The 18,173-nt window shown below is 45.8% G+C and overlaps 1 protein-coding gene across 1 annotated transcript in view; it reads right to left on the bottom strand.

Annotated features, from left to right (window-relative positions):
- Positions 1-18,173, bottom strand: part of ADAMTS12 (ADAM metallopeptidase with thrombospondin type 1 motif 12) — a 257,252-nt gene that overhangs the window by 55,464 nt on the left and 183,615 nt on the right. Inside the window, exons 13-14 of the mRNA XM_064176516.1 lie at positions 17,380-17,513; positions 456-576 (exon numbers count right to left, since the gene is read on the bottom strand). Of these exons, the coding sequence (XP_064032586.1) occupies positions 456-576; positions 17,380-17,513 (255 nt within the window). The remainder of the gene's footprint in view (positions 1-455; positions 577-17,379; positions 17,514-18,173) is intronic.

The following is an 18,173-nucleotide window of genomic DNA, read 5'->3' as shown; positions in this document are numbered from 1 at the left end:
GCCAGAGGTAGCCCAATTAAATTTTAGAGCAACCAGAAGTGAAAAGTTCTGCACGAGGAAGAGGTTGCACACAGTCACTAAAGACAATGGTAACGGTTTTATGACACTGAGAAATGATTCCCAAACCAACTCACTCCAGCACTTTGTTGGTGCTTTACACAGTCCAGAGTTTGGCCCAGATTTTTCGAGGTGGTAAAACATATTCACTCATTAAATGCATTTGTCACTTGAGGTTTCAGCATTATCTGTGTAACGAGCACAGGGCCTGGTGGTCTCTGATACAATTTTAAATGAACTTAAAAAGCACAGACAGTGGATTTTTTTTTTTTGTGATCACAGACCAGAAGCATAATAAACAAACTGATAACTCACTTTTCAATGAAAAGCACTCAAGCCTTTTCATGTAGAAAAATTACTTCACCAACTGAAAAGTTTAAAAGAAGAGCACATTTTACCAAATCCTTCGGTTTGGTTAAACATCATCTTCACTGTATGACAAGCAGAGCCATCTCCCAGGCAAACACCACACTGGTCTTCAGTCGCATTGGAATTTATCTCATAATCACAGCCAACAGTCTAGAAGGAAAAACAGATTCAGAATGTGACCTCCATAATGAAATACTCAAGAGCTTTTGCATTGCTGCTTCCAGCTAACTGTGCTCTTCTAAGACAGAGGAGAAGCAGTTTTGTGGAAAAGCATATATCCTATATAAACAAATAGTAGAGATTCACAGAATCACAGAATTTACCAGGTTGGAAAAGTCCTTCAAGATCACTGAGTCCAACCTATCATCTAACCATGGCATTAAGTGCCTCATCCAGCCTCCTCTTAAACACCTCCAGGGATGGTGACTCCACCACCTCCCTGGGCAGCCCATTCCAATGCCAATCACTCTTTCTGTAAAGAACTGCCTCTTAATATCCAGGCTAAACCTGCCCTGTTGCAGCTTGCGACTGTGTCCTCTCATTCTGTCACTGGGTGCCTGGGAGATTGTTATATCCAAGTTAAACTCACGTATGTTATATGATGGTGAAAACAAACCAACAAGCAACCAACCACAGGATGCTGTGAAACACATGGTAGTGACAAGTTGCTGGAGACATGACACCCCCAAAATGGCCTCACCACCTACAACTTGCATCTAGGATTTGTGTATGCTTCTTTCATATGTGGTAAAGCATCCATAGATTGTCAGGAACACAATGCACTAACTGAACTGAAATCTGTGTGTTGTTTTTTGGTGGCTGTCAGACAGTGCAGAACCACTACTGCAGTCATGCTTCCTGGCAAAAAGAAATTCTTAATCAAACCTGAAGTTTTATATCCATGACAGCTGCCTCTCCATCTTGCCAGCATGGGGGAATGGGTCAAAATAAAGTTCTGACAAAGACTGACTTTTCAGTTCATGCTTGCTACAGGGAGAAAGTGAGGAAAAAAAAAACATTCATACTGAGTTAGGACAAAACTTCCTCCTGGCCCAACCCAGGTTGGAAAAGATCTTCAAGATCATTGAGTCCAACCTATCACCCAACACCTTCTAATTAACTAAACCATGGCACTAAGTGCTTCACCCAATCTCCTTTAAAACACCTCCGGGGATGGTAAATTGTCCATGGGGGCACTAACTTCAGTCCCCTAATGCCTTTAAACTTAACTAAGCCTTCATTTGGTTTTGGGGTGGGGCTTTTTTGGGCTTCTCTTTATAAACCAGGAAGGTTGTAGAATATAAGCTAAGGTTTAGCACTTCAGTGGTTGCTAATAGTATCTAAGACAGCTGGAGGCCTGTGATTTAGATGCACAGCCATTAAGTTTGGTGGTATGTATAGTTTTTCTCAGCTGTTTTTTCCCAAAGTTTCCAAATGCCATACCTGACAACTTCTCTAACACCCTCTTGCTGTATGAAAATCTGTGCATCTCTGCTTTTGACTCTTATTTTACCTTCAGTGCATCAGCTACTGTAAGCTTCTGGCAGGAAAATCCACCTATTAGACCAGTCTAGATATAAAGGCTCCTGCACTCTCTAGTCCTTTCCCCTCATTTTCAGTTCATGAAACACTTGAGCTTTTCCTCCAGACAACTTTTCAGTCTTCCCTCATTTTCAGTTCATGAAACACTTGAGCTTTTCCTCTAGACAACTTTTCAGTCTTCCCTCATTTTCAGTTCATGAAACACTTGAGCTTTTTCTCTTCCCTCTTGGGAAGCAAGTCAAGGCTCTGAGTTACAAACTGTGCTAAAATATTCCACTTGCATTTTTACAGAGGATACTAAACAGTAATCCATTGCTTCATGACTGATTGATACCTGCTCTGAAAAACAACATCCAGCCCAAAAGGTTCTGCAGCAGACTCAGCTTCTCCTTTCAGTGAATGCTTGTCCTGGTTTGAGGTAGAACACAACTGGTTCTGTTCAGTGATGTTACTTTTCAGTTGAATCTCCTCTAACTAGCTGTACTTTCTGAAGTTAACAGCACTTTTGTGCACACAGCATCTGCTTGTAGTCTGTGATAAAGCTAGGTATTTAGTTACTGCCAAGGACTGGTGTGTGGAAAGGCTCTTACTTTGCTCCTGCAAAGACTTGGGTCACTGCTAAATCCCACGTGTCACATTGTGGATGCAGCAAGTAAGAGGTTGCACCTGTGGGGTGAAGCAGACAATTCAGGTGGCTCTAAGCCCATCCACAAGGTATTCCATCACATTTGGCACAAAGCTGAGGCATCACAAGGGTGAAGTTCTCATCTCCTGTAGTTGGTGTCTAGAGAGGATTTTGTGCATTCTGTCTTGTTGCAGTGTGCGTTCCTGAATCTGATTCCTGCCTGCTGCCAAGTCCAGTGTGAGACTTCTCCAGTGCCAACCCACAGCATCAGTGGTGATGCTGACAAAACTGTCATTAGGAGGAGGCACTTAGTGTCATGACCTAGTTGACTGGATAGGCTTGGGCAACAGGTTGGACTGGATGACCTTATACGCCTCTTCCAACCTGGTTGATTCTGTGATTCTATATATAATTAATTTAATTGCTACCACTTTTATTAAGCCATTTAAATTTTCTTTTCCACTTTATGAGTCTCTCTTTCATATTCCCTTCCTCTTCCTCTTTGGGAAGGCAGAGAGGTTAAGACAGAGAGACTTGCTTGTCTAGTGACCAGCCCTAACCCTTGGCAAAGCTGATTTCAAAAAGGAGAAGGTTTTGTAATGTCTCTCATGCAGACACATCTCAGCACCAAAGACCACATTTATGAGGAGCAGTACAAAGTATCAGATAGAGAATTGTAGAATCCTGCCCAATCCAGCCCTGTCCAATCAACCAGACCATGGCACTAAGTGCCTCATTCAGGTTTTTCTTCAACACCTCCAGGGATGGTGACTCCACCACCTCCCTGGGCAGCCCATCCCAATGGCAAATCACTCTCTCTGCCAACAACTTCCTCCTAACATCCAGCCTATACCTCCCCCAGCACAACTTGAGACTCTGTCCACTTGTTCTGTTGCTGGTTGCCCGGGAGAAGAGACCAACCTCCATCTGGCTACAGCCTCCCTCCAGGTAGTTGTAGATAGCAATGAGGTCACTCCTGAGCCTCCTCTTCTCCAGGCTAAACAACCCCAGCTCCCTCAGCCTCTCCTCATAGGGTTTGTGTTCCAGGCCCCTCACCAGCTTTGTTGCCCTTCTCTGGACATGTTCCAGCACCTCAACATCTTTCTTGAATTGAGGGGCCCAGAACTGGACACAGCACTCAAGGTGTGGCCTGACCAGGGCTGAGTACAGGGGCAGAATAACCTCCCTTATCCTACTGGCCACACTGTTCCTGATGCAGGCCAGGATGCCATTGGCTCTCTTGGCCACCTGGGCACACTGCTGCCTCATCTCCAGCCTACTATCCACCAGTACCCCCAGGTCCCTTTCCTCTTGGCTGCTCTCCAGCCATTCTGTCCCCAGCCTGTAGCATTGCTTGGAGTTGTGGCCAAAGTACAGAACCCTGCACTTGGCCTTGTTCTGTCTCATCCCATTGGCCTCTGCCTACCCATCCAGCCTGTCCAGGTCCCTCTGCAGGGCTCTCCTACCTTCCAACAGATCAACACCTGCTCCTAGCTTGGTGTCATCTGCAAACTTACTGAAGAAGCACACATTAAGAAGACAGCTACTTTGTTGTCTCTGAGCAGGTAGCTATTCCATCAAGTATGGATTCAATGAGGCATTCCAAGTAAACACATGCTACTGAGATAAGTGCAGGATGTATCTTTATCTCTCTGAGTTCAGATCTGTTTCTTCACCTATCTACAGATGCACTGTTCTTTATACTTAACACTTCCTCAGAATTTAAAGAAGCAGGTGTGTAGCTATTTTCTTGAAGAGGTGCATTCTGCAGTGTATTTACTGGCCTGTCAGCACATTTGTTAATCACCTACACACAGAGAACAAACTCACTGCTAGCAGGTTTATTATTAGACCACAGCATATATTCAGTCTTAAGCAGAAAGTCGGGAAAAACCTGGAAATGGAACCATCCACTTTGTTTTTTGCTGTTATAGATATGATTAACCAGCGTTTGGGTGTGTCTCTTTTGATATTTTGGGGGGAAAAAACCACAACACAACAAAACTTGTCTTCAAATTGAATCATTTTTGTCAAACTTCTGGTAGGAAGTAATGTTCCTCAATAGGTCTCTGTTCATCTTCATTTACTGTTCAAAGTCATTTGAGTGGCTCCACTCAGAAATAATTCATCTAGTTCAGGCTGTTAATCAGACGTTCTGAAATGACCACCACGACACATATGTTCCATTCATGTACTGTGCTGTGCAAAAATCCTCAAACTCTCAACAAATTAGTCCTTAACTACTGCACTGGCTCTAGCAAACGAGTCTAGTAGCAGCACCACAGTTTCTTGCCTTTGCAGTTGTCGTGGAAGGCCAAAATTGACCTAAACATGTCCCGGCTTGTCCAGACATGTTTTCTGCTCCACTTCCTTCTGCTGATGGGGGAAGCACCACAGGAAAGCAAGACAAAAGGCCTGATGTCTTCTGCGATGGTTTGGGTGCTACCCACTGCCTCCCCCCCCACCCCCCCTTACGAAATCACCCAGGCTAGACTCAGCTGGCTTGAAATTAAGGAATGAAGCTTTATATTTACAGCATAGCACAATATACAAGCAGGTATTTACAATATATATACAGTTAGATACAGCAATATACAAGTTAAAAGTTTGCCTACATCTCAGCAAGCCTGTAAGTGAAGCAGACATCACCAGTGTTTCCTTTTCACAGCCTATAATCTAATTTCTCTCACTAAAATATTCCAGCTAGCCTCAAACTAGCACACCTCCGAGTCTCCTTCTCTCCTTTCAAACTTGTAAACAGGGTACCTCATGTTCTGCCCTGAAAAGGGCAGAAGCAAGCCCTGACTTTACCTAATATGGTCAAGTTTAGCAAACTACCATTCAGATTGGGTAAGCTTTTGCCGGAGGAGCACCTGGGTAAAATGATTCTTCTTTCACCAATATGGTTAGGTGGTCATTCTCCAGCTTTATTTCCTTATACAGTGAGTTACATGCTTTCTTGCAAGAGGCATGCACAACTAAGATTGGTGCATGTGGAGGGTACAGGGTTACAAGCATGGCTTGGATAGGGTGATATACAATAACATCCTGAGGGGCCAGCCCCTAGGCTGGCTAACCCAGGCTAAACTACCCCATCTCCTTCCACCTCTCCTCATAGGATTTGTGTTCCAGGCCTTTCACCAGCCTCGTTGCCCTTCTCTAGACACATTCCAGCACCTCAACATCACTCTTGAATTGAGGAGCCCAGAACTGGACACAGGACTCAAGGTGTGGCCTGATCAGTGCTGAGTACAGGGGAAGAATAACCTTCCCCTTAGGTCCCCAAAGACTGGAAGCTGCCAATGTGATACCCATCCACAAGATGGGTTGTAAGGAGGAGCCAGAAAACTACAGACCTGTCAGCCTGACCTCAGTGCCAGGCAAGGTCATGGAACAGGCCACCTTGAGTGCCATCACAAAGCACCTACAGGATGGCCAAGGGATCAGGCCCAGCCAACATGGGTTTAGGAAGGGCAGGTCCTGCCTCACCAACCTGATCTCCTTTTATGATCAGGTTCCCTGCCTGGTGAATGTGGGGCAGGCTGTGGATGTAGTCTACCTGGACTTCAGCAAAGCCTTTGACACTGTCTGCCACAAGAAGCTCCTAGCCAAGCTGGCAGCTCATGGCTTGCACAGATTCACTCTGTGCTGGATCAAGAACTGGCTGGATGGCAGAGCCCAGAGAGTGGTAGTGAATGGTGCCACATCCAGTTGGCAGCTGTCACTAGTGGTGTTCCCCAGGGATCAGTGCTGGGCCCAGTCCTGTTCAATATCTTTATTGATGATCTGGACGAGGGCATTGAGTCCAGCATCAGTAAGTTTGCAGATGACACCAAGCTAGGAGCAGATGTGGATCTGTTGGAAGGTAGGAGAGCCCTGCAGAGGGACCTGGACAGGCTGCATGGGTGGGCAGAGGACAATGGGATGAGATTGAACAAGGCCAAGTGCAGGGTTCTGCACTTTGGCCACAACAACCCCAAGCAGCGCTACAGGCTGGGGACTGAGTGGCTGGAGAGCAGCCAGGAAGAAAGGGACCTGGGGGTACTGATAGATAGTAAGCTGAAGATGAGGCAGCAGTGTGCCCAGGTGGCCAAGAGAGCCAATGGCATCCTGGCCTGCATCAGGAACAGTGTGGCCAGTAGGACAAGGGAGGTTATTCTTCCCCTGTACTCAGCACTGGTCAGGCCACAGCTTCAGTGCTGTGTCCAGTTCTGGGCTCCTCAATTCAAGAGAGATGTTGAGGTGCTGGAACGTGTCCAGAGAAGGGCGACAAAGCTGGTGAGGGGCCTGGAGCACAAACCCTATGAGGAGAGGCTGAGGGAGCTGGGGTTGTTTAGCCTGGAGAAGAGGAGGCTCAGGAGTGACCTCATTGCTGTCTACAACTACCTGGAGGAAGGCTGTAGCCAGGTGGAGGTTGGTCTCTTCTCCCAGGCAACCAGCAACAGAAAAAGGGGACACAGTCTCAAGTTGTGCTGAGGGAAGTATAGGCTGGATGTTAGGAGGAAGTTGTTGCCAGAGAGAGTGATTGGCATTGGAATGGGCTGCCCAGAGAGGTGGTGGAGGCACCATCCCTGGAGGTGTTCAAGCAAAGCCTGGATGAGGCACTTAGTGCCATGGTCTAGTTGACTGGCTAGGGCTGGGTGCTAGGTTGGCCTGGATGATGTTGGAGTTCTCTTCCAACCTGGTTGATTCTATGATTCTATGATTCCTCATCCTACTGGCCACAGTGTTCCTGATCCAGGCCAGGATGCCAACGGCTCTCTTTCATTTTATTCCCTAGCTCTGGGATACTGCTGGTAGTGCAACGACCTTTGTATCTAGCAGCAGGGCCTCATTACATGGCCACTGGTGACAAAATGTCTATTCTCATGCCAGATGAAACACCTCCAGTGGTCATTTATTCTAAGTACATTTACATTAAGTTTAATTCTCAGGTCATGTTTTACCTTCCCACTCCAGTCAATATCACATAACTTCTGTCATCCATTAGATTAATTTCTAGATGCTTCCTCCTCCCTTTCACTTGCTTTCCTCATTCTTCTGGTCCTTCTAGGTACACAGTAGCCATATTTTCTAAACCTGTCTTAAGATGATGTGTCTCAAATTGCCATTTAAAAGGGATCCAGAGGCTTAGCACAAGATATATAAACAAGAAAAAAAAATCAAACCAGCAGCACAAACGTTTTGATTCTTTTGCACACAGATTTTCTTCTGTACCCTCTGCCTGTAAAGTATGATGCACTACAGGAACCACTATGTGCCATAGCATGTGCAGCACAAATTAGCATCCTTTCATGCAGCCTTTTGCCACTGCCCCGTTCACCAAGGGCCTTTTTGGTGCACCTGAGCCCAGCTTTATTTCTGGACCCAGCACATAATGAACAGGCAGAAATAATGGCCTGAATTTCCTGGCTGCATTACAGGAAAGAGGAACAATTTCTTTCCTGCTGTTCAGTGACTAAATGGAAAACAGCTAGAAACATTACCCTTTTGCCACTTGCAGGAGGAGAGACTTTTGTGTCAGACTGGCAGCGTGTGGCAGATACAAAGTCCTTGTGGCTGCTGAAGGGTATGGCCTGTATATACTGCCTGAATATCAAAGTTACATGGATGGTACACTTAATTTTAAGCTCTTTCCTTCCCTTTGTCTCTCTCACCGGCCTTCAAATAAAGAAACCATATCCATGTCATGTTGGCCATGACATTGCTTTGAACAGGGAGAACTATGTCCTGATGTCCCCATTTATCATCTAATTTGTCTAGGCAGATTTGATTCCATGTCCTGTTGGGCTAGCAGAGGGAAGAGGAGACTGAACCACAGGAAGAAGGTGCAAAGCTATTACAAAACACCTGAGAAGGGTAATCTGCTTTTCATTAAGAAAAAACACCACATTTTCCTCCCTAATGCTCTGTACTTCTCCAATACAGTGTTAGCCCCTCAACACAACACTTGTGAATTGCCACAGAGAAGAGCTCACAGATTTGCGTGACCAAAGGTCATTCAAGCTTATTGAAACTCTGTGCAGGAGATGTATGCTTACCAGAAACAGCTGGAATGCTAAGTTCTCTCAGTGCATACACCACCTAAGCCTCCATTTTCAGATGATGCCATGGCTTGTACTGAACCAAAATACTCAGTCATCAGTGCCCAGCAAACATACTCTAGTGGCAGTATCTTTGCTTGGTGGCAATGAGGGAGCAATTGACTGCTCTTTTAAGAATTCAGAGCGTTATGGTGATGTATAATTTGAAACACAGGAAGATAGGATATGTGCTTTAAGGACCTTCTAAATAAAGGGAGGGAAATGACACTGAAAGGATAAGTGCAGACAAACACGGTTAAATAGAAACTAGTCATAGTATATCTTGATTTTAGATGAAATTACTGACAAATCTTGCTGACTCCTTCCTCTCAAAGGTACTTATAAGTCAGATCTGACAAAAGGAGGCAGTCTCAGAAGGCCAGTCTTGGAACAAATAAAATAAAAGGAGTAAAAGGACTGCATCTCTTATGTCCCTCTTCGCCCCAGATGGAATACGAAAGGATTGCAACTGCACATCTAGCTTGGAGATCTCCCTTTGGAGCCACTGGTTCCAGCACTGAGCTGATTTAATGACTTTACGTGTGCTTAGAAAGCTGAGAGAGGACCCAGTTGTTTCATACACCAGGACCTCAAAGAAGCCAACAATTCTAGCTTGTTATTGAACTAACAAGTTCTAAAGCAACACCATAATGAGCACACATTACTGGTAAGGCTTCCACCTGCACTGAGGCATAGGCAACACTCCAAAAACATTAGGACCCATACACTGGGCAAATAGCCCAAGTGAATTAGAATCAGAGAATCAGCCGGGTTGGAAGAGACCTCCAACATCACCCAGTCCAACCTAGCACCCAGCCCTATCCAGTCATCTAGACCATGGCACTAAATGCCTCATCCAGGCTTTTCTTGAACACCTCCAGGGTCAGTGACTCCACCATCTCCCTGAGCAGCCCATTCCAATGGCAAATTGCTCTCTCTGGCAAGAACTTCCTCCTAACTTCCTCCTAATTAGCACTAGCGTCTGTCCATACTTACTTCCAGCTTGAGGATACACAGCAGAGCTTTACTAAGGTAGCTAGGAAAGCATCCACTATACCTCAGGTAGCTATAATGAGGTATTTCAATCCACGTTTAGCTATCAAGGCAAGACCAATTTCTCTGATCACTCTGAACAAAACCATGGCAAACTGCAACATCAGGCTGAAACCAGATGAATTTAGGAGATTAAATTCTTCATTGCATCTGAGTTGATCTTGTTACGACATAACCACTGGGAAAACTCTGAATTCAGTTGCAACAAACCAGCTGGTCTGCACACCAAACACACGAGCAATACGGACAGTGCATCTAACCTACAACATCTCACCATTTCATTTTTCCACTCCATTTCATACCTGAGTGAAGTGTTTGTTATTTTATCATTCAGAATCTGAAGTGCTTTTGTGAGATGTAACACAAAAAAAAAAAAAAACCACAGAGCAGGGCTTTAACAGAAATTGCCACTAACATTTGTGAACTCTTTCTTCACATCATTAGCAACATGTTGCTACTGGTGTATAAGAACAATGTTCCAGACTACATTAAGTGCATTTCCAGCTTTACTCACTGTGACCCATAATGTATGCATCGTGTGTAACTAGCTGGACTGGAAAACTAGTGGATTCTACAGAGATGCCTGAAAAAGCTCAAGTGTTATGTTTGGTACTTGTTTGAGACAAAAGCACACTGCTTTTCCCTCAAGTGTGAGCTATTTGGGTTACCTATTCAACACCTGATCTCATTTGCAGCAGTTGCGTGACTGTGTTGTTGGCTCTGGGATTCTGACTCCAATTCAATCTGCTTGTCAAAGGCGAGAAGCAGTAGTGGATATGTGAAATGCTGGTAAAACTGTATGTCAGCACCTCTACCTTCCAGAAAGGCCTTGAGTTCCTACCACTATGTGTTCTTGTAGCCAAGAGGGCCAATGCCATTCTGGGGTGTATTAGAAGGGTTAACAGGTTGAGAGAGGTTCTCCGGCACCACTACTCTGCCCCAGTGTGGCCGAATCTGGAGTATTATGTCTACTTCTGGGCCCCACAGTTCAAGAGGAACATAGAATTGCTTGAGAGAGTCCAGCACAGAGACACAAAGATGATGAAGGGAATGAAATATCTCTCTTACAAGGAGAGACTGAGGGAGCTGGGGCTCTTTGGCTTGGAGGAGACTGAGAGGTGAGCTCATCGATGTTTATAAATATGCAAAGGGTGAGTGCCAGGAGGATGGAGCCAGACTCTGCTCGGTGATGCCCAAGGACAGGACAAGGGGCAATGGGTGGAAGCTGAGGCACAGGAAGATTCATGGAAACAGAAGGATGATTTTTTTTCCCTGTGAAGGTGACAGAACACTGGCACAGGCTGCCCAGGGGGGTTGTGGAGTCTCCCACTCTGGAGATATCCAAAACCTGCCTGCACATGTTCCCGTGTGATCTGGTACAGGTGATCCTGCTCTGCAGGGGGGCTGGACTGGATGAGCTTTGGAAGTCCCTTCCAGCCCCGACATTCTGTGATTCTGAGAATGCTAAAGCATACTAGTATCTATAAACTACAACTAGTAATGGCTTTGTCACATCTCATAGCCTTCTGAGCTATGCATTTAGACTAGAGAAAGTCAGAAGTATAGCAAAGTTTTTAATATGCTGACAATGGTTTGAAGTGCTCAAGTCCAAGTCAGGTCTTTCACCAACATAGAAGACTCATTCTGGTATCAAGCAGAATCTCTTTGGTGTGAACTTAAGCAGGGTTACAGTAACTCCTCCTCCTCCTAAGTGCATGTCCTGCAAAAAAACTAGAAAGACATCTTTTACTGATGCTTTCTGAGGCGCTACCATTCTATTAACACAGAAAGTCTTTAGAGAGGGTATGTCAAGAACCTGTTTAAAAGGTGAAGCTTCTATTGCTGAAAGTGTTCAAGAAAAGAACGTGAAAGTTATCAAAAAGAGAACAAGACGCTGTGAAGGGATGAAACAGATGACTTCCCAGAGTCCCTTCTAGTTCCATTGTTATGTAATGCAGTGAGTTAGGACATGCAATCTCCAGCTATCTGCAGTAGGCTTACAGAGTTTCCATGGTGCATCAAGACCTGCTTTGTTTTCCAAAGATCATAGAACCACACAGTCATAAAGGCTGGAAAAGACCTCTAAGGTCATCAAGTTCAAACTTCTAGCCAACAAATCCATGTCCAATACACCATGTCCTGAAGTGCCACATCTACTTCGTTTTTGAACACCTCAGGGCATGGTGACTTCACCACCTCCCTGGGTAGCCTGTTCCAATGCCTCAACACTCTTTCAGTAAAGAAATTCTTCCTAATATCCAACCTAAACTTCCCTGGTGCAGCTTGAGTCATTATCTCTTGTTGCTGTCCTGCCTGGGAGAAGAGGCCAACATCAGACTTGCTACAACCTTCTTTAGGCAGCTGTAGAGAGAAACAAGGTCTCCTCTCAGCCTCCTCTTCCTCAGGTTAAACAATCCGAGCTCCCTCAGCCTCTCCTCATAAGACATGCTCTTCAAACCTCTCACCAGCTTTGTTGCCATTCTCTGTACCCGTCCCAGCATGTCAACGTCTTTCTTTTACTATGACAGCCAAAATGGGATGTAGTACTCAAAGTATGGTCTCACGACTGCTGTGTTCAGCCTGGAGAGGAGGAGGCTCAGAGGAGAGGTCATTGCTGTCTACAATTACCTGAAGGGAGATTTTAGCCAGGTGGGGTTGGTCTCTGTTGTGGAGGGCCTGTAGGCCCAGAAAGAGGCTTGTTTACACCTTGCCCTGCCTGGACATGTTTTTTCTGTCTAAACCAGAGGTAAACACATTATTGGGATAAAAATGAGGCACAACAGGCCTGGTGCCATAAAGTCTGGTCTGCCAGGACCCCTGGTTGTAAACAGGTTGTGTAAGCCCCTGCACACCCAGCTCATGTCTCCCTGATGTAAGCCCAGGTGATCGCCATATTTGGGGAGAGTCCAGGCAAGTGCTTTTGCCTGTTATGGTAAGGTTTGGCTGACTGCCAACCTGATTGGTCATTCTAGTGGCCGAAGGGCCATTAATCTCGGCCCACATTCAATAAATAGGGGTGCACAGGTAAACAACATGCTCAAGCCCCCTGCTTGGATGCCATTGCTCACACTCAGAGCCTCACTTGCTGATCAGACCCCTGCATAGCTCAGACCCTCATGCTCTGACCCACTCACAGCTCGGACTCCCCTGCCTGCGTACCCTAGTTGCAGAGCTCATTTAAGCCTGCCTATATATATATGTGGAGCCTATAGTCTCCCAGCCAGCTGTGCACACTTGCACGCCACTGTGTTATCAGGACCAGATCCTGCATTGCCTTTACCTACGGAGCTCAGACTCCCAGCAGCCATGCATACTTTGCATGCCCACTGCCTATCATTGCCTGGTAAGCGCCATTGCCGCTGAGATAACCAGGAAGCAGACTCTGGATTGTCTGCATGCAATCGGCCTGCTAGCTGCATGAGATCATGCTGAGACTGCACGATATTCTCCTCCTGCACCTGAGATCCTGCCTGCTAAGAATCCCTGGGCAGAGCATCCACAAGAAGCCAACAGCACCAAGGCGGAGATTGCATCTTTCGCTAGGAGAACCACGTCAGAGACTGTCTTTCCCCAGAAACTGGGAAGATTCATCCTTGCCCCTCAAGCTGGGAGGATTCCAGCCTCAAAGTCCACAGGCAGAGATCCCCTGAAGTTTGGACACTAGGCATAGGCTGTGACATAGCTCCAGAGGGTGATTATTGATTAATCAGAGTTGTAAGTAATTGCTTTAATACCTCTGTAAATATCTGTTGCCTCTGCCATAGAGCAGAATCAGTTTCCAGCCCACTCTGCTGGGCAAATAGTGAATAGACCCCAAACGGTATTTGCCTCAGGGAAACTCCTCTCTCTGTTTATAGTTTGAATTGTTTGCTAGTTAATTAATAAGTTACTGTAGATATTTATCCTGAAATGTTTTCATGACCGTGTAAGAACATTTTTAATATTAATATACAGTGGTTGGGGGTGGTGAGAGTCCAGAATATTGAGTCTAATAAATACATGTTTTTTATAGAACATTATTTCGCCCCAATCAATTTCTCCCCTCCTCCAAAATCGGCGTAGGCGGCAGAATACCCCTTCGTGACAGTGTCTCCTCCCAGGCACCCAGTGAAAGAACAAGAGGACACAGTTTCAAGCTGCAACAGGGTAGGTTTAGGCTGGATGTTAGGAAGAAGTTTTTCACAGAAAGAGTGAATGGCATTTGAATGGGCTGCCCAGGAAGGTAGTGGAGTCACCATCCCTGGAGGTGTTTAAAAGGAGGCTGAACGAGGCACTTAGTCCATGGTTTAGTTAACTAGAATAGTTAGGTGATAGGTTGGTCTCAATGATCTTAGAGGTCTTTTCCAAGTTGGCTAACTCTGTGATAGTTCTGTGAGGACAGGGACATATCACTTTCTTTCTCCTATCAGCCACATAATTTCTGGTACAGGCCAGGAGGCTGATAGCATTCCTGGCCACCAGGGTACACTGCTGGATCACGTTCAGATGGCTGTCAACCAGCATCCCCCTGGTCCTTTTCTGCCTGGCAGCTTTCCAACCACTTTTCCCCAAGCCTGTAGCATTGCATGCAGTTGTTAAAAAAAACTCACAACTAAACATTCAGGGTTCAAGAGGGTACAGGACACAAATCATCAGTTCAAAGAAATAAACCATAGTTGTAGATATAGTCTGTGTGAGAGAAATACTCATTTCAATTATGAGAAATTCACTAAAACCAATGCTAAGACTGTGGGTGTTAAAGCAGCTACAGAACACACCTGCAAATGTCACAAGCACAAATAACATCCTGGAAACCTACTATTGACATGTTAAATATGCAGAAAACATGACCCCTCCTCTTCAATAAACAGAACATTGCCAATCTCTTCTTGGTGCTCAGCAGCAATAAGACAAGGAGCAATGGCTACAAATTGGAACATAGATGGTTTCAACTTAACATGAAGAGAAACTTCTTTACAATGAGGGTGACAGAGCACTTGAACAGGCTGTCCAAAGAGATTGTGGAGTCTCCTTCGGAGACTTTCAAGACCTGCCTGGATGCATTCCTGGGATCCTGCCTTGGCAGGGAGGTCCCCTCCAACCACTAAAGTTCTGTGATTCTGTGAAGATTGAACCACATGCCCAGTGCTTGCCTATTATCTCACTGTACAGCATTATTCAATTTACTGCTGTAAACTAAAATAATTTTACTGCCTCCAGGTCTAAATGTCTGCTCTTAATAGAACTCAGTTCAGAATTGCTATGTGATGTGTGAGGTTAAACCTCATTTTCATGAAAATACCCACAGAAAGCAGTGACACCAATTACAATCCAAAAGCTACAACCCTTAGTGAAAACATCTCAACAGAAACAAACACATTTCTCATATTGATGTTTTGAGATATGTTAGAAGAGAGGGGTTAAAAGGCACCAAAAGTAATTAGCACTCAGTCTAATGGATTCAGGGGGAACTACAAGCCAGACAGTCTCACCTTGGTGCCTGGTAAGATCATGGGGCAGATCATCCTGGAGGCACTGCTGAGGCAGAAGAACAATGAAGAAGTGATTGGATACAATCAACAGGGCTTCAGTAAAGACAAATCGTGCCTGGCAAGCCTGGTGGCCTTCTATGACAAGGTCACAACATCAATAGAGAAGGGGAGAGCTGCCAGTGTCATTTATCTGGACCTGAGCAAAGCCTTCGACACACGAGCAATGCTACAGGATTGGGGAAGTGTGGCTGGAGAGCTGCCTGGCAGAAACAGGTCTAAGGGTTGTAACAGACAAATAACTTAGTATGAGCCAGCAGTGTGCCCAGGTGGCAAAGAAAGCAAACGGCATCCTGGCTTGGATTAAAAATGTAATGGCCAGCAGGAGTAGGGAGGTGACTGCCCCCTTGCCCTCAGCTCTTGTGAGGCTACATCTCACAAGAGGTGTTCAGTTTGGGGCAGTGCAATAAAAGAGGGATGTGGAGGTGCTGGTGTGGTTCCAGAAGAGGGCAACAAATCTGGGAAAGAGCCTGGAGAATAAATCTTATGAGGAATGGCTGAAGAAGCTGGTGACGGTTAGTTTGAAAAAGAGGAGGCTGAAGGGAAACCTCATTGCTGTCTACAACCACCTGGAGGGACATTGTAGAGAGGCTGCTGCTGATCTCATCTCACAGGTAATTGGAGACAGAACAAGGGGGAATGTCCTCAAGCTGAGGCTGGGTAGTTTTTCATGGAGAGAGTGGTCAGGCACTGGAATGAGCTGCCCTGGGAGGTGGTTGAGTCACCCACCCTGGATGTGTTTAAGGGTTTAAGGTAAATTTTGTAGAGTAGGGCTATAGGTTGGACTTGGTGATCCCGAGTGTCTTTTCCAACCTGCATGTTTCTGTGATTCTGTGACATCCTCATCTTCAAGCTGGTAAAATTTGGTTTTGATGGATCACTTCAAGATAAAGGGCTGGCTTGACAGCTGCACCCAAAGAGTGGCTGTTAATGAGTCCATGTCCAAGTGGAGGCACTGATAACTGGAAGATCAGCATTGGGACCAACCTTGTTCAAAATCTTCATCAGTGATAGGGACTGAGGCACCTTCAGTAAGTTTGCCAACAGCACCAAGCTGGTGTGGCTGACAGCTGGAGGGAAGGGATCCATCCAGAGGGACCTTGACTAGCTACAGAGGTGGGCCCAAGCCAACCTCATGAGCTTCAACAAGACTTAGTGCAATGTACTACACCTGGGTCGAGGTAACCCCAGGCACTGATATAAGCTGGGCAGTGACTGGCTTGAAAGCAGCCTTGAGGGTGCTGGTGGATGAAAAGCACAACATGAGCCAGCAGTGTGCACCTGCAGCCCAGAGAGTCAACCAGATCCTGGGCTGCATCAGGAGAAGTGTGGTCAGCAAGTAGAGAGAGGTGATTCTGCCCTTCTACTCCACTCTGGTGAGACCCCACCTGGAGTACTGCACCCATTTCTGCAGACTCTGTTACAAGAAAGATCTGGACATGATGGAAGGCATCCAGAGAAGGGCCACGAGGATGATCAGAGGGCTGGAGACAGACTGAGAGAGTTGTAACTGTTCAGTCTGAAGAGGAGAAGCCTCTGAGGAGACCTTATTGTGGCCTTCCAGTAACTGAAGGACTGCAGCCTCCCAGTAACAGTAACAAGAAAGCTGGTGACCAGACTTTTTAGGGTGTTGGGTAGTGATAGGACTAGGGGGAATGGATCCAAGCTAGAGGAGAGAAGATTTAGATTAAACATTAGGAAGCAGTTCTTCACCATAAGGGTAGTGAGACACTGGAAGAGGTTGCCCAGGGAGGTGGTGGAACTCCCATCCCTGGAGGTAAGGGTTAGGGAGGTTAGCTCTGGAGATCAGGCTGCATGTGGTTCTGCGGAAGCTGATCTAGTGGAAAGTGTCCCTGGCCAGGAGGTTGGACTAGATGATCCTTTTCCAACTCTGCCCATTCTACAATCAAAAAGGATGGAAATGACTCTCACATCAACTTGGAGAAGCTGTTTCTATAAACTTATTTCCACGATCACTAAAATGTGACAAAACGGAGCAGTCCACCTTCATACCCCTCCCCCCCCCAAAAAAAAAAAAAAAAAACAACCCCAAATTGTTAAACTTTTCTGCAAAACTTTATAAAATATTGTAGAGAAAGAAACATGCAAACATACCCAATACCTTACACATGCCATTAATACAGGTATCTCGGCTGTGTCTCCCTTCAAAGCACGGAGTGCCATCGGTGACTGCATCAAGCATCTTCTCAGAAAAATGGCCATCTATTGGGCGACAGTGGAGCTCACAGGGGTTTGCTGAAAGGAAAGCAGACACTACCTCAGACAAAACTTCAGCAGGCCACTGAACTGCAACAGCATGTCCTCACTGCACCATCCACTCACTTTCTGCATTATGTGACAGAAAGGGCTCAATCTAAAGCAGTTATCAGAACCAGGTCTTATTACCAAGAGCAGCACAAGCCTGATAAATGCCACTTGTGGATTTCCAGGGAGCTGCTGGAGGCTGACACCCTCACACCTCCGTATTTTCAAGTGTGGGTGCATTAACAACCAGCTGCCTCAATCAAGCAGTAATGAGCCCATCAATTCTGAAGGAGGAAGGGAGAGGAAATCAGCAAAACCAACCACCTTTAGTGAAGGGTAAGGAGGAAGGTGGAGGTGAGATAGCTAAGTACAGATCACAGTTTTCCAGTAGCTGATGACAGTGCTTTTAGAGGAAATGTGAAACAGTTCATCATTTCTCCCAGCCTCTCTCAGAGTGCAGCCAAACTGCTGTTCCTGATCTGCTGAATGTCAGTGGAGTGTCACATCACCACTTACTTTCAGCTGTCTGCTAGCACTTTATAAATATTTTCAAACACTGGACTTCTCTCCTGCATGGCACCTTATGAAATGGGGGTTATAGGGGTGGCTCTGACAGACCCAGGCTATTCTCGGATATATGTGCACTGAAGA

Source organism: Pogoniulus pusillus, chromosome Z, assembly GCF_015220805.1.
Source record: "Pogoniulus pusillus isolate bPogPus1 chromosome Z, bPogPus1.pri, whole genome shotgun sequence".
NCBI lineage: Eukaryota > Metazoa > Chordata > Aves > Piciformes > Lybiidae > Pogoniulus > Pogoniulus pusillus.
This window is presented reverse-complemented; position numbering and strand designations above follow the sequence as displayed.